General features: G+C 34.1%; 1 protein-coding gene across 1 annotated transcript; it reads right to left on the reverse strand.

Annotated features, from left to right (window-relative positions):
• Positions 20,441-22,460, reverse strand: LOC107641856 (the record flags this gene model as incomplete). Its single annotated transcript, XM_016345280.2, is given in 5 exon segments — positions 20,441-20,619; positions 20,621-20,769; positions 21,326-21,422; positions 21,563-21,652; positions 22,151-22,460. Coding segments are annotated over 4 exon segments (549 nt in total).

The following is a 22,712-nucleotide window of genomic DNA, read 5'->3' on the forward strand; positions in this document are numbered from 1 at the left end:
CAAATTCGAATATAAAAACTTAATAAAATTGATTTGAAAATTTGATTTTTAATAATATGATATAAAACTATTAATTAAGAGTTTATATTTTATTATTTTATAAAACATAAAAACAAATGGATAGATTATTAAATTGGTTGTTTAAAATAATTACAACAATCACCACAATAGTAAATAAAATTTTTAATTGAATGGTATCATAATATCTATTTTTTTAATTATATATATTGTAATTTTGGATAAAATTTAACAACAAAATTTTTATTATTCTATGAGAGTAAATTTAATAAAATATTTTTTCGACCCATGAGTTAAGGAGGTAACTTTTATTTTAACATGGGGACAAATTCAATTTTATTATGGGAGCAAATATATGTCTTTATTACCAGGTCGTCCAGGTAATACCTCAGGTGAGTGAGGATCGAATCCTACGGAGATTATTAGTTTGAGCAAGCAATGGCTATCTTGTAGATCTTAGTCAGGCGATTAAGAAAAGATGGTTGCTTGTTTGAAAGCATAAACGAAATAGTAAAGAACGAAAGACCAGATTAGTGTAAAAGCAATGATGGATATTCAGTTAAGGCTTCGGAGATGCGTATTCTTTCCGAATTAACTTTTCTTACTGTCTACTTCAACAACGAATGATTCATTCAATGGCAGCCGTAATTGACTAACTCATGTAGCATCCTCATCAAGTTATTCTCTTCTAAATCATAGTAGTCCACCATATCCGATCAACTCATATAACATCCTGATCAAGTTAACTTATGGCTTCCCACTATAGCCAAAGGTGAAGACCTAAGCAATCCACTCCCTTTCACGATCCTACTCAAAATGCCACAGACAAGGTCGGATCTTCCAGATCAGGGAACTCTGCTTCTCAGACTCTAGCCTTAACGCCACAGAGACCTCAGTAACCCACAGTCAACGGGATTATATGTCACATATCGAAAGTCGCCCAGGCATGCTCTTGGAATCCGCAATGCACTCTCTAGCTGTCGTTCAATGCTATTCAGGTTAGGACTCACACGGAACCCATGTAGAACAAGGATGATTGTCATGGGTCATCCTCAATTCATGAGATGAAGAATGAAAATGCACAAGAGATGGAATCAAACGTGTATTGAAATAGAAACAGTAATATTATTAATCCATGAGAATCAGCAGAGCTCCTAACCCTAACTTAGGAAGTTTAGTAGCTCATGCTTTACAGAGAGTAATGTAAAATGTGAAAAGGGTAAAGATGAGGCATAAGATCCAAAACATGGGTGATCTTCTCCTTTAAATACCAACCTAATAACTAAGAAGTACAAAAAAATATGACAGACTAGACTAAAGGTGCGAAAGTCCATCCTTGGGCCCATTTTGGTTGAGTACTTAGGCTGAGCTTGGCGTCCAACTTTGAGGAATGGACGTTGAACGCCCATTAGGGGATGATTGGCGCTTCCTTGCTTCTTGGTGGCCGTTGAACGCCCCAAAGGGGGTGGTTTTTGGGCATTCAACGCTGGCTTGTCTCCTTGGGGCGGTGAACGCCAGCCAGGGGATAGCTCCACGACGTTCAACACCCAATATGAGCAGGCTTCATCGAAGAAAAGTAAAAACCATTATATATTGCTGGAAGGCTCTAGAAGTTAACTTTCCAACTCTGTTAAAAATGCGTTATTTGGACCTCTGTAGCTCCAGAAATGCTTGTTTGAATGCACGGAGGTCAGAATTTGACAGCATCTGCTACGCTTTCCTGGCCTCTGAATTAGACTTTGCCAAAACTCCTCAATTTCAGCCAGAAATTACCTGAAATCATCATAAAACATAACAACTCAAAGTAGAATCAAAAAATGTGAATTTTGCACTAAAAACCTATGAAAATATAATGAAACTTAAACAAAACATAATTAAAACACTATAAAAATGATGCCAAAAAATGTATAAAATATCCGCTCATCACTTACCATTAATTTATTTTTCTCACTAGAGACTTTTTGAGTCGGAAAAACACTTTTAGTGATGATTTTGCGCGTGCTAAGAAAAACTTTAGTAACTAAAAACTTCAGAACCATTGATAAAAATATTTACTTGGGTAATTGTGTCCCGATATTTATATTAGCTATCCATTCATGATTATTTCTTTAATAATAAATTTTACCCATTAATTATTTTACCATACTGCAAAAGTTATCCTGAACTGAATTTCTGACTAGTATTCCGCAAACGACTTCTAGAAATCCTAAATCCTCTTACTTGCCACCCAAGTAACTCGTCCCTCCCTCTCAGCCTCTGGGTTGAGATTATCTCAGCCTCTCACCCCACTCTGCTGTATTTTTAACCATGAGTAACTAATCGCGGTTAACTGCGGATAAATACATCATTATAATGCTGATTATTTTCTCAAACTCATGCCCATTGTCCCTCAATCTCAGTCCCTTTTCTTCTGATTTTTCTTGAGCCTTATACCATCATGAAATTCAGAAAGACTCTGAATTTTTATTTAAAAGAGCATTGGTCACAAATTTTACACACCCTTATGCATTTTTATCATCCCTTTTTGACCAAATTCTTGAGAGAGAGAGAGAGAGAGAGATGATGCATCCTTCCTCTATGTTTTAGCCATGTTTCCAATAGTTCTTCATGTGTTCTTCAAGAGTCTAAGCCATACCAACACAATTTCTTGTCTGTTTTCACTAATTATTGCGTTTTTACCAAAAATTTAGTAAGGTGGGCTCTTATTCCTTCTCTATTCTTTTCTATTTTTCCAGCAGTGATCATGGTGAATTATTTCTCTCTTATGAGTCTAGAAAATAACTCTTAAATCTCATATGGAGCACGCCTAAGGAGCTACACAAATTTAAACTCAAAGTGGTCAAATTCCAACACTTTTGCGACGCTTTCAGCCAAGAAAAAATATTGTACCATACCCAAATGTGTTCTAGCCTTTATGAGAATATTATTTGATGTTTGAGAGGTCTAGTGACTGAATTAAACAAGAGGTAAGGGTTAGGATCAGATAGAATGTGTTTGTACTTGTTTCGGTATTCATATAATTTATTTTGTGGTGATTTTGTGTTTAACTTTGTAATCTGAATATTCAGTCATGTTTTTCTATTTTTGAACTATTATTTGAGTGATATATAAAGTTTATTTATTTTTGGAAAATATATGGAACAACTGAAAATTAATGGAGTATTTGGAGTTTAAGTTTCAAGCCTTAAAAGTTACTAAAATTGGATAAAACTGCAAACCTATTTTTCTGAAAATTTCATCCCCTGAAAACCTGAAAAGTAATGTGTTAAGGAGATAAAAAGAACTTAGAAAAATAGTTTTAATCCTATGAAATAAGTGGGTAAATATAAAAAGATTGTTATGGTCATTTTTGGGTAAAAGAGGGTTAAAAATATAATTTAATTGAAATATCAGTAAAATTCTGAACTTAGTATCATCAAGGATAAATTAGAAGTTAAATAAATTATTTGGGTCAAAATTATGAATAAAATAAATTTTTGGGCTTAAATAAAAACTGCAGCAAATGTTAGAAGTAAAATAGTAAAAAGCAGTAACTAAAATAAGTAAATAAATTAATAAAGGGTAAAATGGTCTTTAGGTCCCTAGGGATAAAATTGGTATTTAATAAAAATATTAAGGGTATTTTGGTAATAAAAAGATATTAGGATCAATACGATAAAATATTCACGCTAAATAAGGTTAAATGGTAAAACTAGAGTACTTAGGGACAAATTGATAATTTTAGGCATAAAGTGGACATAATTAAAAATGATTAATTAACTTAACAAAGGGTAAGAAGGTCTTTTAGTAAAAATATGGGGATAAAATAGTAAAGTAATGATATTATTGGTGAAAGCATCACTAAAAGTTTAAAGAAAGGCAGAGAAGTTCCTTAGATAAAAAAAATTTATTGAGATGTGCCGCAGAAAGGAAACTATAAACCCAAAGGTACTAGAGATACCTCGTAAAGCGAATTTCTATTCTATCTGGTGAGAGACTATATGAACTTGGGGACACTCACCATATAAATTGTTACTCGTTGGGAGCTCCTTGTATTTTGGGCCATTCTTTTATTAGTGTTGCGATTGTATTTCAGGCACCGGTGCGCAACTCACCCAGTGGAGTAGCCATATCTGGACTTTGGCCGGATAACGTTGGACTTTGGCCGGATAACATTGGGTAGCAAATAGCCAACCGACGCATGAGTTGATGACCTGTATAAGACCAGACATGCATTATACTTGATTGCTGCATTTTCTTTGTCGGGTGAATGTTTACTTGCTATGTTACTGCTATTTTGTCATATACTTGTACTTGAGCTTGTTTGTGTATGAACTATTATTTGAGCCTTGTAAATGATTAGACTTAGATCATGGACCCCTTAGGTTTTTCATGTAGTACCCTGTTGAGAATCTTTGGTTCTCACCCCCTTTTATTTTCACGTCAGCAGATGGGCACCTGCGTTCTTTTTTTTAGTACCCTACATATGGCCACTTTGTGGATCCCACGATGGGAGGCACGATGTTTTGGAAAAATTTGCATACACGTTTCTACTATCTTCCTGATCATCCCTTTTTTCATTCTCTACTTAGTCAATAGTTCAACTCAAACATGCCATATGACATATCTCTCTCCGAGCTGTACCCTGGCAGAGGCCAATATCCATTCCCGCCTCAGCCTCTAAACATGGAGGAGCCCATCCCAGAGTCCCTGATAATCGATGTACCCGAGAACCCACCATGGTTCGATCCTGGTCAGGATTAAATAATCTCCAATGTACCCATGCCTACCACTCCACCACCATCGTCGATACCCGAGCCAATCAACAACCTTTGGGTAGAGTTTGACAGGCCAGGGATCCCTGAGAGCTTTGGGTCTTCACCTTCATCAGAGTACAACTCAGAGGCATGGATTGATCAGATAATTGCGGACCTGTATAACAGTTCTTTTGAGACATGAGAGGAGGATTCTGCTGAGGATACAAGCAGCAGCAACATCACAGACATGTTTGAGTGACTCTTTTCCCAATATCATGTCTCTTCAGCTTCCAGTTACGTTCGACCCGCACCAGTAATATTAATAGTAGTAATAGTACTAGTAGAGGTTTTTGCCCTCGCACTCTATAGACTTTCTAGAGGGCTAGCTTTTGTGAATATTATATGTATATATACTATAGAATGGGTCCCAGTCTAGGATGACTCTTGTGAGTTGAGGCTTGTTAATATAAATAATAGAGTTTGTAAATATTCCTAAATAAACTGCTATGTATGAACTAGGAGTACGTGATAAACTGAGCCCCCAGGCGTATGTGTAATATAAATTATGCATTTGTATGATTATTTGTTCCTTGTATTATCTGCTTGATTTATAATTGTCCCGATATATTCAATTAACCTGCGACCTCGATAGACGTTACAGGTCATATGTAAATAAATATATTATAGTATTGAGTTTCTAAGGTCAACTGAATAGTAGCACCTAGCTGCTAGCTTTGGTCATGATGGACTAGAAGTTGGGCCATTACAATTTGGTATCAGAGCAGTTCATTCTTCATAGAGGCTAGGGAATGGATTGTGTCACTTGCCAAGAAGAATGAAGCACCAAAGATATCCAGAGGCTAGTGTGCAACACGGCATGCATAGGGCATGCAACACACTAGAGAAGTTGCTCCCAGGGATGAAGAAAATGGTTGGCGTGCAACACGCCATGTATATGGTATGCAACACACCACTGACCCGAGCAAGTGCAAGCCTCCATTCAAAACCCAAGCCCACATTGGATGATGAGAAGTTGAATCACTAAAAGCCTTGAACCTGAATCACAATTGAAAGTTGAAGATTTAATGCGGAAAAGTTGATTTGATTTGATTTTGTTTTGAATTAAGTTTGAATTTAATGAGTAGGTTTTGTTTTAGGTATAGTATATAAGGTTCTTGAAAAACTTTGTCGGGGGACTTTCAGACCTTTTTGCCATATTTCATTCTAAGTTTTAGGTTTTCATTGAAGCATGAGTCACTAATCTCCTTGGTTAAGGTTAGGAGCTCTGTTGCTTCCTATAGAATAATGTTATAGCTTTTTTATCTTGATTAATGCATTGATATTTTCTTAAGAAAAAATTTTCGTTCTTCATCCAAAGGATTTGAACGTGTTAGAAAACAATTCTCTTCTGACTTGAATTCTCTTAATATCTTGGAAAAGTTAATTAATTGAATTAAGCTTGAAAACTTCTTCTCATAATTCTTAGGTTTTGAACTTGGACTTGATAAGTGACATCAAATCAACCAAGTTTGGTGCTTGAGAATTGTGTGATTTTTAAAATCAGTGAATGTTCTTAACCTCATTAGTTAATCAAGGAATTGATAACTAATTAGGATTAGAGAAATTGAATTACCAAGGAATTGGAATTTAATTACTTATGATTTGCCATAAATATATCATTGCTTGATCAAGGTGAAAAGTGAAAAATATTTTTCTGGAAGTTTCAACATATTTGAAACCTTAACTCTTCTTAATCATATTTCTTTCTCAATTACTTATGACTTGCTTTTATTCATTTCTTTTCTTTTATGCAATTGCTCTTGAAACCTTTAATTTTGATTGTCTAACTAGAATAACCAATTGACTATTGCTTGCTTAATCCGTTAATCCTTGTGGAAATGATAACCCACATGATGAGCGGATATTTTATACGCTTTTTGGCATCATTTTCATATAGTTTTTAGTATGTTTTGTTTAAGTTTTATTATGTTTTCATAGGTTTTAGTGAAAAATTCACATTTTTGGGTTCTACTTTGAGTTTGTGTATTTTTATGCAATTTCAAGTATTTTCTGTCTAAAATTGAGGAGCTGGAGCAAAAGTCTGATTCAGAGACAGAGAAAGTGCTGCAGATGCTGTCTAGATATGACCTCCTTACACTTGAAAGAGATTTTTTGGAGTTACAGAAGTTCAAATAGAGCGTTTTCAATGGCTATGGAAAGCTAACATCCAGGGCTTTTCAGAAATATATAATAGTCCATACTTTGCTTCAGAATTGAAGGCCCAAAACTGGCATTCAACGCCAGCCTCCTGCCCTATTTTGGCGTCCAACGCCCAAAGGAGAAGAGACCAGCGTCCAACGCCCAAAAAGGACCCCCTAGCTAGGGTTCAATGCCCTAGAGGCCTCCTAGCACGTGGATCTCAATTAAGCTCGGCCTAAACACTGACCAAGTGGGTCCCGAAAATGGATTTTAGCACTAAAAGACTGTTTTACCCTTTTTATGTACTTCTTGGTCATCAGATTAGTATATATAGAACAAGGATCACCCTTGTTCAGGACCTTTTGACACTTTACACATTTATCATTGTACTTTCTATCAGTATGAGTTTCTAAACCTCCTAGTTTGAGGGGAGGATCTCTACTGAGTTTTATGAATTAATAAAGTATTACTGATCTATTTCAATTCGTGTCTGATTCTCTATTCTAAGATGTATCTTCGTTCTTCATCAATATGAATGCATTGAACTAACACAAGGTTATCTCATTCTAAATGGGTTCAGAGTGAGTCTTTCATCGGACAATGATGAACCACTAGCTTGATTATACATCTCTTAGACGGCTAATCCACGACTTCGTTGGGGATTTCTCGAGACACCAGTTCAGTCGAGGTATGAGGAGATTAATGTCTTTGTGGTAGAGGCTAGAACCAAGGTGCAGCATTCTCTGAACCAGAAGATTCGACCTTGTCTGTGGCATTTTGAGTAGGATCTCTAAGGGGAATAGATTGCAGGAGCTTCACCCTCAATCAGACTGGATCCGCACTAACCCTGGGGTTTAGATATGGAGGAGTATTGGCGACCTCTCAAGAAAGGCGTTGATCACATACATCCTGCCATAGAAGAAATCGTTAACAGTTGGAGTAGACAGTGAAACCGAATTGATCCAGAAGAACAAAGTATCTCCAAGCCTTAACCATCTTCTTATCATTGCTTTCACCATTAATTGAGTAATGTTTTCTTTATTTTCTATTTATGCGTTTAAACAACCAACCAACTCTTCTATCCGCCTGACTAAGATAGACAAGATAACCATAGCTTGCTTCAAATTACAATCCTCGTGGGATCAACCCTGACTCACTCAGGTATTATGACAAATGGATTTTTGACAGTTTAGAATTTCACAAATGAATTCTCATTGTTAGTATAGTTTCTAAACCAATAAGGAATCCTTTTATACGAAAATTTTGGTTGTCACTAACACAAACCCAATAAAAATAATAACCGAAGTATTTAAACCTCGGGTCATCTCTCAAGGAATTGCAGGGAGGTGTAGTTATTATTGGTTATGGAAAAGTATCTTTTTGGGTTTTTGAATGTTGAACAAGGAATTTAAATTGCAAGAAATTAAATTAATAGTTAAGAAAGGCTCTTGGCAAGGTATGAGAACTAGACGTCCTATCCTAGTTATCCTTATCAATTGTGATGAGAATTGTCCATTGCTCCCACTTAGTTAACCTCTAACTATGAAGGAAAGTCAAGTGGACTAATCAATTTGATTCCTCAAGTCCTAGTCAACTCCTAAGAAAAGACTAGCTTTAGAGGGATCCAAATCAACCAGCAACTTCCAATTATCAATCAGCAAAGGAGTTTGATGACTCAAGAGTCTCCAATTACTCAACCAAAGCCAATAATATAAAAATTTAACTTAAAACCCTCCCAAGTATTTTATCAAACACTTGGAAAGCATAACATAAAAATGTAGAAAAGTAATAGTGAATGTAAAATCTAAAACCAACAATTGCAAAATTAATGATAACAAATAAAGGAAGAAGCAATAAACATGAAATACCTCAAATTGCATTAATAAGGGAAATCAAATCTAACATGAGAATTCATAAACTAAATTGTCAACATAAAGTAATCAACAAGAAAAATAAATAAACTAGATTGCTAGAACAAATAAAAGTAGAAGAGAAACTAAATTAAAGGAATATTGAACCTGGAATTGAGAAGAAATAAACCTAAAACAAAGAGAAATCCTAAAACCTAGAGAGAGGAGAGAGCCTCTCTCTCTAGAAACTACATCTAAAACCAAAAATGATGTGAAAGAAAGTTGTGTGAATGAATGATGTGTGATTCTCCCATTCTGCAGCCTCTATTCTGTGTTCTCGGGATTGGAACTGGGCCAAAAAGGAGCCCAGAAATCGCTCCCAGCGCTTTCTGCAATTTCTGCATGTGACGCATGTCACGTGTACGTGTAGGTCACGCGTGCGCATCGTTTGGCACTATTCCTTATCACACATACGCGTCAGTCACGCGTACGCATCGCTCGTCTTCTGCGCTAGGCACGCGTACGCGTTGCCCATGCGTGCGCGTTGCTACCAGTTTCTTAAAACTTCTATTTTCGCATTTTCTTCCACTTTTGCATATTTTCTTTCCATCCTCTAAGCCATTCTTGCCATATAAAGTCTGAAAATACTTAACACACAGATTACGGCATCGAATGGTAATAAAGGGTGATTAAATTTGACAGTTTAAAGGTCTAGGAAACATGTTTTCAATTATATCACAGAATCAGGAAGGATTTGTAAAACCATACAAATTATATGAATAAGTGAGTAAAGAATTGATAAAAACCACTCAAATTAGCACAAGATAAATCATAAAATAGTGGTTTATCAATCTCCCCACACTTAAACATTAGCATCCTCATGCTAAGCTCAAGAGAATCAAAGGAGTGAAGACAGAATGGTGGAACTTATGCAATGCAACCTATTTAGATGTGAGCTACCTACATGCATCATGCTATCTAATTACTATCTCTCTATATATATAAGCATACATGTGGTCAAATTGAGTCAAATTTTCAAGAAATCATATATGCACAATCAAGGACATATCAAAACACATTCACAATTTAGTCGAGTTAATCAAAAGAGTTCACAAACTTGCAGGACAAGCAATGATCAAATATAGACATATGGAAATGAGCAATTGAACCCTCACTAAATTTGTATGTGCATTCTAATCACTCAAGTGTTTAGAGTTAAACCACTCTACTCTCTTCTAGTCATGCTTTCTAAAATTTGTTCTTCATCTAACCAATCAACAAATATTAAGTGTACAAATGCAAACATCATGAGGTCTTTTCAAGGTTGTAATGGGGCTAAAGTAAGAGTGAGGATATATGTATGGCCAAGTGAGCTATAATATGAATCTTTGACTAATCTAAGCTCTCACCTAACACACACACACACTCTATGTAATTCTAAAATCATGCCTAGCTACCCATAATTCCTATTTTTGCATCACATACTCATGTACCAAAAATTTCTTTAGTTTCACCACATGTGCATTGATCTTTTATTAAACTTTAGCATTGGGGTAATTTTGTCCTCTTATTTATTTAATTACTTATATTATTTGAATATTTTTGGTTTTGGGGTTTTTTTTAAAGGTAAAAGTAACATAATATATCAATGCATATGGTATTTTAATTTTTTTGGTCTCACGTGAGTAGGCACCTAAATTCCCAATATTTTGTCAATAGAACATTGTACACTTTTTATCAACCTAAGTTCTCACAGTTCCCCATACTTAATTGATACACAATTTCTAACTTAAGCTAACCAAAGATTCACTTAGTTATATCCTTGTTGATTTTCCCAAGTGGAATAGCAAGAGGTTGTTGTTTTCACTTAGTTAACCCTTACTAAATAAAAGAAAGTCAAGTTATTGAGCTAACTCTTATTCGCAAGTCCTAATCCTCTCCTTATGGAAGGATTAGCGTTAGTAAATAGAGAGTTAGCCAACAACTTCCAAATAAACTAATCACTTAAGTATTCCAACTCAAGGGTCTCCTTTTAATCAACCCCTAAGTCAAGTTGGAAGTCTACACCATTGACATGGATAATACTTTCACAGATATATAAAGAGAATAAGAAGAAGACATGATAAATTAAATAAAATAGCAAGTGAAAATTAATTAAAAGTAAAAGTAATTATTTGCATTAATAAATCCCAAAATGCAAAATCCTTATCTGAACAGGGTTAATGGACAATTAAAAGAGTAAAGGAATAAGAAAGCAAACTAGAATAATAGTAACTTCAACGGAGGTAGTGACTCTTCTCAATATCCAGAGCAAAAGCACAAACTATAAAAACTATGAATGTGAAGAAAACCTAGAGGAGAGTGATTTCTCTCTAAGATTTCAATCTAAAATTAAAAAATATGCGAATGAGAATATCTGTTGAGTCTCTGCTCATCCCCTGGCTCTAGTCTGTGTTTCTGGGCCGAAAATTGGGTCCAAACTCAGCCCAAAATCGCCCTGCAGTATTTTCTGCGATTTCTGCAAGTAGCGCATGTCACGCGTACGTATCGCTGGTCATCTTCGCGTGTCACGCGTACGCGTCAGGCACGCGCACACGTGAGCCATGCATGTGCGTCGCTCCTCGCTGGTTATCTCCTTTATTTCTTGTGCTCCTTCCATTTTTGCAAGCTTCCTTTCCATCCTCTAAGCCATTCCTGTCATATAAAGCCTGAAAATACTTAACACACAGATCACGGCATCGAATGTTAAAAAGGAAAATTAAAATACACAATTTAGAGGCTTAGGAAGCAAGTTTTCAACCATAGAGTAAAATTGGGAAGGAATTGTAAAATCATGCAAAGTGTATGAATAAGTGTGCAAAGACTTGATAAAAACCCAATTGAGCACAAGATAAACCAAAAAATAGTGGTTTATCATATTACTTGGACGACCCAGTGCACTTGTTGGTTCAGTTGTGTGAAGTTTAATTCCGCGCACCACCAGTCCTATGGTATTACTTGATACGATCTAGTGCACTTGCCAGTAGTCTGTGATTTGTAAAAGCTGCATCATCAGACTGGGTGCAACTCCAAATCTTCTATGACAGGATTACTCCAGCTTCAAGGAACTCCTTGGACAACTCAGCTGGAGGATCTCTGTATATGAAGAAGACCACTGATGAAGCACTAGAGTTGATAAAGATGGTAGCTAACAATCAGTAGCTTTATTCTTTTGAAAGAACAATGAGGAAGGAAGTCATGGAATTAGATGCCCTGGATACCATTCTTGCTTAAAACAAAGCCATGTCCCAACAAATCAATTCAAACAAGCTAGAGATCAGAGAGTTGAAGAAGAGATTGGAGAGATATTTGAAGAATAACTTGAATACAACATGGCTGACAATGCAAACAAGAATGCCCTTGAAGGTTTGGCGGATTCACCTTCAAGAAATTAATCTTATTATCTCGTGAGTGAGACTAAGCCACCATCCTCACCGTGGGCAGGATGAACCACCATCCCCACAATATTTTCATCTGATTAATCAAGTGTTCATCTAGAAAGTAATCAATTCAATTCATTAAATTTACTCATACTCTTTTCAACGCTTAAAAATTGGTTATCGGATGAGATACGGAAGTTATAGGGGGTTACAAGCTTGTCAGAAAGGCTAAACAGTCAAAAATAACATTTTTGTAGAAAATAGGTCGTGTGCAGACGCGCATCTCTATGCGCACAATAATCAGCAAGCTTCCCAGAGTGGTACGTGTGATGCACCACCCCGTGCATATGCACAAGTTAATTTTTTTTCATCTTGTGCACACGCACACATCAGAAAGTTTTTTGGTGTGCTGCAGAATTTGTAACTTTTAGTTTTTGATTCTGATTTTCAAACATTCATAACTTTTGCTACAAAATTTAGTTTTCCTCTATTCTTCAATGGTTTTAACATACTCATCCTCAATTTTAATTCAAATTAAATTTCACTTAAATCCAAACTCCGAGCGCCAAGTTATGCCCCATCGAAGTTGGTCAAAACCATTTTTTATCAAAAAAATTCTGCATAACTCAATTTTATCATTTTATCAAATTTGCCTCTTTTAAAACCAACCTAAACTAATTCTTAGACATCCTCTACACTCAATCATCAATTCCAAATCACATTCTAGCCATTCAAGACCAAAAACAACCAATTCCTATTAATTAACCATTAATCAATCCGATTGACACAATTCCCCAATCCCTATGGTTCAAATTGATTCTGCCATACTTACCAAGGATGCAACTTACCCAATCACGGTCTTGGTGCATGATTTTGAATTCGTACAGCTTAACCGGCAAGTGCACCGGGTCATCCAAATAATACTTCAGGTGAGTAAGGGTCAATCCCTCGAGGTTTATCAGACTGAGCAAATAGTGGTTGTCAAGTTGGACTTAGTTAGGCGAATCAAAAAGGAGTTTGGTGAGTTGCAATTCACCTAAAAAATAAACAGAGAAATAAAGAAGGCAAATAGTGGTTTGGTGTAAAAACAATATGAGAAAATAGTTAAGGCTTCAGAGATGTTTATCTTTCCGGATTAAAACTTCTTACCAACTATTTTAAAAATGCATGATTCATTCTATGGCAAACTGTAAATGTCTAAACCCTAATCTCTTAGTGATTTAGCCTCATTTAACCTTCATTAACTGCCACTCTCGTGGTCACTTAATTCCGATTAGAGGGTTAAGTTCAGAAAACTAGTTTAACGCCATAAAAATCCTAATTACCCAAAGCCAACAGGATTTTATGTCACATATCCCAATCAGTTTATGTAATTAGCAATTTAGGAGAAATTTGTTTTTAAGATGTAGTTCAAACGAGATAACTCTCTCGAGAATCACAAGAACTTAAGTAGAAAAGGGTCATACTCTTGTTCCACCCAATTCATAAGATTAAGAATGAAAACAATCCTTAGAATTGAATCAAAACATTAATTAAAATAGAAAAATAATAGTTCTAATCCATAGAAATAAACAGAGCTCCAGACCTTAACCAGGAGGTTTAGTTACTCATAACTTATAGAGAAACTAGGGTTCTGAAAATGTGCCGAAGGAAGAAGATCTGAATACAATTGATCTTTTGCTTTTTATACTAACCTAGTTTGAAACGGAAATAAAATAAAATAATAAATCCTAAGACTAAAAGATATTGCTTGTAAATAAAAATTATAAAAAAAAATAGAATAAAACTACTAAAATTTAAATCCACTTGAGAAGCCCAAATGAGTGTGATTCGGACTGGCTGCTGGCGTTTAACGCCAGAGATGGACGTTAAACGCCCTAAGGGGAGTGCAACGTTGCTAGCCCTGAGTTCCCTGCTGGCACTAAACGCCAGTTGGGTATTTAGCTCCCAGGGAAGGTACTGACAGCTTTTTTCTTTTTAGCTCCAAACTCTGCTAAATTGCTCTGAATTTTACCTGAAATCATAAAAACACTAAAACAACTCAAAGTAGCATCCAAAGAGAATTTTTCACTAAAATTAAGTAAAATAAATAAAATATAACTAAAATCAACTAGAAAATAATAGAAAAGGGGGTATAAGATGCTTACGCATAAGGTCTCCGGCCCAATTTTTCATATCAACCATCAATAGTAAATCAAGCCACACAAATCATACTACATTATCCATAAATAATTAACCACAAATTCAATCAACAAATTCCATTCAACAATTATTCACCTAAGCCAACATCAATCAACAGCATCAAACACAATTTAACACTATCCTAAAGTCTTCTAACCTAGGTTTTTACTTAGCGTTACATAATGTTTACCCGAAACTAAACCCGTACTTTCATTGAAGGCGGTTCCAAATTCCTTGAATTTTCTTTCGATCAAACCCAAGTTTTAATTAGCATACACAAGCCTCCACCAAGTGATCCCCAATCAAACCAAGCATGCGACTCGCACCAAATCAAACCAATCATCTAAGCTACTCCATTCAATCTAATTATATAAATTATCAAGTATTTACACTAGAATTTTTACTCAAAATTAGAGATAATGGAGGGATTGAGTTTTCTTACCTTACTCCACATAATCATGGGTCAAAATTTTGTTAGAAATTGTGCTTGAGCTTCCCCTAAAGCATCAAAATCATAATTTTCAACCCTCATATACCAAAAACTCGAAAATAACAGGAAAAACAAAAATGGGTCAGAGTTCTCGTGACTACTCACTGCAAAAGTTATATAGAATCGAAGAGGATAATGAGGTGATCGCGTGGCCACAAATGGGTCTTTGATCAGAGCTCCGGATTGAGAAAAAAAGTGAGATTAAACGTTAGTGTGAATAGTGTTAGACCTTAGCGCTCTCTCAATGGAATGTGTGATTTTATGGAATTGGAGGGTTACACATGTTTTTTTATGTTAAGTGGGCGAGAAGCATTTTTGTCCTTTCACTCATTGGCCCCACCTAGAGCTAAAATCTTTAAGATAAGTATTCTGATTTTTATTCTAAATATTTTTCTAGTTATTTTCATAGTTTGATTTTTCTTATACGCAGTATCGGATAGACTTAAACCTGTACAGTTAATTATAATGCTGGTACGTATTTTTTCACAATTATTTTATATTTTTGCACTCCGATTAATTTTTTAAGTTAAATTTTCACCAGTAAATTTTCAAATTATAAAATTTAAAATTTTTAACCCTTTTGGCTCACTTTTAATTTATTAATTAATTAATTATTATTGAGTTAATTCAAAAATTAGAAATTCAAAATTGAAGGAAAGGAATAAAATAAGGGTATATATATTTTAATTTTTTATTTTTATTTAATTATTTATTTAGATCTACAAATCAATCATATTAGATCCGCAGATGTATTACCAACATCCTTGTTCCAATCCTATTTAATTATCAATTCGATGAGGTAAAATTTGATAGATTTGGCGGAGAAAATATAATGTTATACACCTTTAATCTTCATTATTTTTTACATCAGGATTAAATTCAAATAACCTAGATAGTTGTGCTAAATTGTAAATATATTTGTATTAATAAACCTCTAATTTATTGTAATATGTGATTCAGCATTGTTAATAGTTGTGTAGTAGAAATTGAAGAAAATAAGAAGTTTTTAACATACATTTTTCACATAATATAATGGTTATAATATAGAAATATTACTTTCTAACACTCCTTTCACAACATTGTTATTGCGATAGTATATTGGAAGCTAGAATATGACATATGCCTTTTTAATTAAATCTTTAAGTGAGAACTTACTTTTATAAAGAGAATAGAGTTCTATTTACAGAATGTTTTTGTAACTTTAAGTGCATCCACATATAACAAACTTTACATAAGAATATAATTTTTTGTTGATCACATCTATCTTTTAAATTTACCCACAATTCTTGTGAATCTTTTATAGTTTAGTATTTTACATTTAATCCTTTGTGAAAGTGACGATGCAGAAAAATAAGTATTTTAGTCTTATTTTTACTTGATGATATTAGTACTTTTTTATGGTATTTTCATATTTTTTGGATACTAAGTGAGTTTCAGATTTTCAGTATCAAGTACTTGTTGTAAATAATTCTTGCTAGTTTATATGTTATGCACCCTAGCAATAAAGATGTTTAAGGACAATATAAAAAAGTTACCCTTTTTCAATATATTTACAAGAAGAGAGAAAGAAAAATAATAGACTGAGTAGGAGATATTGTAAGAGTTAATTTAGAAGAGAGACAGACAGACTGTGAGAGAGATAGATATAAATAGACAATAAAAAACAATAAGTCTTTTAGGCAAAGAATTGTAAATTTTGTTAGGAATTGAAGAGAGAATTGAGCTCTCAAAAGCCAAATATGTCTACTATATTTCTTTTATACATTACATACTCTATTCAATATATTTCTCCCTGATTTAGGACTATCACATTAGTATTCTCACTTTTGTGAATTTTTTTAATTTTATATTTTATTTTTACTCAAATATCATCTATCCTACTCTTCTACATTCTCTATGATGTTGTGTTGTGCTTGTTGTTTCTATCATTACAGCTGGAAACTTATATTATATCAAGTATGAAAAATTCATGTTTTTTTCATATTTAACATCATAAAATTAGACTAAAATAGAATTCATGTTAATAACATGTTGTGAAAATAAAAATTAAAGTTTAGAGCAACAAGTAAAAAATATAAAGATAATTTACGTCAAATGAACGTGTTGTATATAGAACACCTAAGGAGTTTTTATAACCAATGGCCCAATTAGTTACATTTGTAATTAACGTTATTAATTTAATATTATTAAAATTTAATTACAATTATAGACACTCACAAAAATACCTTTATAACCAAGCGTAATATATTAGATCTGTGTATTTATAAAGGGGAAAAAATCTCAAAAGTTCTCCTCCGCATGTAGCTTAACCTACTCGAGAGATTTACAAGAGGTGCAAAACTCCTTAAAGTAAAATGGATAATAAGAATTTAGAAAACTTTCATTCATAAACAGGTTAATAATCAAATTAGTCCCGAGAGGATAAAACATTCTTTAAATTCATCCCTAAAAGATTTTTTCAATTAAATTGGTCATTCAATAAAACATTCTTTAAAGGCTTAACTGAATCAAAGTTTTGGGTACATAATCTAAGGTTTCCAAATTATAATTCAAATTCTAACTTAACCCTTAAATCCCTGCTTCCTCCAGCCCTCCGAACTCCAATGGAATAGCCCTCATCACTTCTCTGCCAGACAAGGACCTCTCAGTTGTATAGACAAGCAAAGTATACAAGTAAAACACAATTAAGGAAACAAATACTGAAGTTAAGTCATGTATCATATAGGCATATTACTAACAATTAGGCAAACCGAAATATGTACACTCAAACAAGTCATATAAATGCATATAATGTATGTCTATCGTACTGGCCGTGAGTTCACGCGTCGGTTAAATTGTCAGAACCTGACACATCCCATAGCTAACCCGGATATTGTCTCTAAGTTGCGCATCCCCAGGAGGAACTTTAACGAAGGATAATGCATTTCCACCTTCTCCTAGAGGTATTAGGAAGGAGTGTGTCTTTCCACCTTACAACCAGAGAAAAATGTGGAAAAAACAATATAAAGGAGAGTGCCTTTCCACCTTCCCCACATCCACATCACGATAAGGGAGAGAATTCTTCATCTTAACTTGACAACCTCATGAGCTGGATGTAACCCTCGTTGTCACCACGGGCGGGATAAAACCTCCGTCCCCATCACGACACCGCAACCACGAACAAAATGGGATGGAACCTCCGTCCTTGCCTGGTGTAGGCGCCAACACAATTTCTGAGGTAACACGCAAGTGGGTCACACTCGAACCTTGCAATCTCAGCTAATCCGGCCATACTAGTCATCGCCAATCTTAACATTCACCTCTTATTATCATACTCATTCAAAACTTACTTATCATCCCTTCATCAACCCACGCATCACAATCACTGACCCTGAGCAAGTGGATAACACCACTGCATCTTACCCAGAGTCTCACTCGTATCCGAAGCAGTCACAACATATCCCCAGAGCGAGAGGACAATGCCATTGCCTCTTACCCAGTCACACATATCTCAATATCATTCACTGCATCATGTACTCAATGTTTTTAGCACTTCTCAAGCGTAAATCACCACTTCACAATCCTGCTTCACTTTCAAATTACCACCCTCTCAAAGTTTACCCCTTCACTATGTTTAAGATTGAGTTTTAGAGACTTAAAGAGTAAAAATAGAGTTTTAAAAGTTTGAAATCCTGTTTGGATCACAAAAATGCAATATTTTTGAAAATAGGGTCCTGCGTACGCATGCCATGTTGCACATACGCGGGGATGTGATTTACCCCACTCGCCTGGACGACCACTATCCGCGTACACGAGCCCCCTTGGATAGAACAAATGTCTCGCGTTGCGTGTGCACTCGCATATGCATGCCCCCTAAAAATGTTAAAAAGCTGTTAAGTTATGCAGAAAGTACTTTTACACACCAAACTTCCGACACGCATAACTCTTTTGTGAAAAATCATTTTTAATTCGTTCCTCGATCGAAGTAAATTTCACGGATCCATTTTTTATTCAAAATAAGTTTGGTAAAGTTTGATTCAGAAGCCGAGTTATGTCTCGTCGAAGTTCGGTCAAAAATCAAATTTTTAATGAAAATCACAAACCTCTATTTTCACCAAACCTTCATTTCAAAACCAATGCATTATTCCATAAAACAACACTCATTATGTATAGAACAGGTCTACTACCACTCCTTATTCTTCCCATTACATCAATTACTTATTTATATCCATTTCTACTATAAACAATCCAAAATCGAGGAACATAATTCATCATTATGTGTTATCATCATCAAACATCAAACTCATCAATTAACAAAATCATTATTCATCATCCCATTCTCATTATAATTCCATTTTTACATCAAGGTTACTAGGTATTTACATATTCACATTTTCGACCTATCCTATGGACATTTAACCTATGTTTTGACGAAACATTATATATTATCTACGAAAAACTAGAACCATACCTTGGCCGATTTCTCCCTAAACCTGGAACACCACAAACACCGTCGTCCCATCAACGTTCCAAGCTCCAAAATACACACCAACAGCAACTCAGCCTCTAAAGTCCAAAATCAAGCTTTCAACACCACTAATTCGCTTCCAAATCACATATATACAATCTAATTCCACCCCAACATTACTAAAATCAATATAGAATTTACTAATTTAATAATTTTACAAAGGTTAGAGGTTTTTTACTTTATCGACGAAAATTGGGACAAGACCCGGCAAGTTGGACAAGACCCGGCAAGTTTACAAGGCTAGTTCGGTCCTAAACACTGAAATTCAATAAAATCTCAACACAATGACTTCAAGATTTTAAAAAAGAAGGGGTGAGCAGATGGGAAAGAAACTGAAACACCTTCCAAATTGTTCGGTGATCGCGTGGTTACAAACGGTGCAGCGATCGAAGCTCTGGATTGAAAGTTGTGGCGAACAGAAATTGAGGCCAAGGATTTGCAATGTTCCCCCCTTTTCTCCCTTGTTTCAACGTGCTTCCTTATTCATATGGGGAAGAAGAAGAGCATATTTAATGGGTGAGTGGGTTGGGCCTTAGGTCCGTTATGGGCCCGATCCAATCGGTTCAGCTCGTTCGGCATAATTTTGGGTCAAAACTTTTAAAATTAGTGTTGAAATTCATCTTTTAATTATTTTTACTTCATTAAACTATAATATTTAATTTTTTAATTTTTTTAAATAATAATTAATTTATTGACTAATTAGTTATTAATTACCCAAAATTAATTAATTTATTAACTAATAGTTATTAATTACCCAGGATTTACAATATTGACCAAATATATTTATGAAAATTTATTAATTTAGTTATTTTCTCCAATTACAAAAATCCTAATTAACATATTTAGTTAACGTCCAATTGAACATATTATGTGTCATGTATGCTATCAGTTAACATTTTACATCATTAATCATTGATAAAAATTGTGAATAAAGTAACTAAGAGACAGATATGATTAATTTATAATCTTTAAATGACCAATTTGATTGAAAAAATATTTTAGGAACGAATTTAAAGAATATTTTATCTTTTACGGACTAATTTGACTATTAACATATTCATAAACTATTTGTAAATGTAATAATGTGTAATAATAATGAATGAGTTTCAAAAAACAAAAGTTTAAAAAGATTCTAATGGAGAACTAACTTGCCTCGCCAAGCATTATCCTACAAACTACAAAGCAAACCTCCGTTGCACTCACAATATATAAACAACAGNCATCTTACTTTTCTGATTCTGCAGCATTCTGCTTCAACATTGCTATGAAGTTCTCCCTCTCCTCTGGAGTCAATCCCTCTGCTGAGCAATCACCAACTCCCCATTCCGCGCCGCGTATGCAGTACTTGTTCTCTATTTCTCGACGATTCCTGAAGATTAAATAAAGTACTAAAATTACCTACAGAACATTATGTTAAGAATAAAATATTTTCAAACCATTAACAAAAATGTCTTCAAATTATTATGTCCCTAACAAAATAACCTAGGTTTGGGAAAGATTTGTCGAACGAATCAAATCTTTTTGTGAAACAGGCAAAATTTTGGACTCTTATGTATAATTTCACAAGCTGCATAAATTTTTTACAGATATTCTTTCTATGAGTAATATTAGGGAGTCAACTTTTTTAAATTTTCTAAAAATTAAACCAGGAACACACTACTTAATTTTCTAAAAATTATTTTGTTTATTTTAAATTTTAAATTTTAAACTCTAAATCATAAACTCTTAACTTTAATTCTTAAATTATAAATCTTAAATTTTAAGTTCTAAAAAAATTAAAAATTTTATAACTAAAAAAAAAAGTTGGTTAATATTGATTAATTAAAAATTAGTTCCCTATCTCTCTATTTTTGTATGTTACCTTTGTTACATATGAGATTTTGACTATGCAAATTGCAAACAATACACAGGTATTAAAGCATTACTTCTCTTTATTCAACTTGGATTGCTCAAGCAATTTCTTCAACAAAGGAGATGATTTAAATCTTGCATCATTTTCAGCATATTTCTTCTGGTTTTCCTCTGCAAATTTTGATGAGGTCAATAATGTCAATTAATTTCCATCATGGTTCACAAAATCCTAGCATGATCATAACTCATAAACCATATTAAATGTTGCAAAAACAATTACCAAATTGCTTAAAAATAAAGAGTAATCAAACCATTTAGGCGAGTGAGAAAATCAATCTGAGGAAGCTGCGGACCAGGAACAGATTCTATTCCGGTCATTCCTGACATGAACCCAGCGTGTGCTGCATTATAACAAAATGCTGAATTTAATTAATATTCTTCTGAAGATTAACAAATTCTCAAGCGGTTAGTTTAATCAATTTTCAATTTAGCCATAAAATAATGCACAACACCAACTCGTGTTTTTTTTCTTCCAACATAACCTAAAGTCAATTTTAATTTATGTCATTGAATTGGTTTCGAATTATCATCAACCAAGTTGAGACTTAAATATACATCAAATGACTAAATTACTAATACATTTTAATATCTATTAAACGGCTAAATTAATATACAACATTTTTGAGGAGCAAACATAATTCAAAATATTTACTAGAAGAATATGGAGAAACAAGCAAATACTTCCCATAACGATAAATATAGAAAGTTCGAATTTCAATAAAACACTTTTTCATCAGGAGGGGAAAAACATTAATTTGTTTTTAGGTATTGCTATGGTAATGTCTTTGACAATTTTGCTATGGAAATAACAAACAAGCAAAGGTCTAAGAAAAAAGTACCAGGGGGTGACCAGAGAAGAATTGCGATTGAAGCAGCCAAAGGAACTGTTTTGTGAATAGCATTGAATGAAGGAAGACAAGAAAAGGACAAAGAAAATTCAGCGTCAGTGTCTCTTTTAGACACCGCAATTTGGAACTTCTTTTGATGGTTGCTGTGTTTTTCATACTTAGATGTTGATGGAATCCAAATGAACGATTGAAGTGACAAACAATCCATCACTGGTTCCTCTCTCGCTCAGCCTCTGCTGCTGCAACCTTGGCGTGAGACAGAGATAAGGAAGACTACATCTATCTATATAAAATACAAGGCTCGTATGGTAAAAAGAGAAATATACCCTTAGATTATTTTTTCACTTATTTCTTTCTTATAAACGTATTTTCTCTCCAATTTTAAATATTATAGTCAAATCCTTATTGATTCATCTTCATTTACAAAGTTATAACAAAGAAATTTGTTGGTGCAAATCACTAATTCACTATTAGTAAGTCCTCTAACTTCTAATTTAGCTCTTTTTTCACCGATGTGATAAAATATATGGCCAGTATAATTTGAAAAAGTTTT

The sequence above is a fragment of the Arachis ipaensis genome, chromosome B05, assembly GCF_000816755.2.
Source record: "Arachis ipaensis cultivar K30076 chromosome B05, Araip1.1, whole genome shotgun sequence".
NCBI classification, from domain to species: domain Eukaryota; kingdom Viridiplantae; phylum Streptophyta; class Magnoliopsida; order Fabales; family Fabaceae; genus Arachis; species Arachis ipaensis.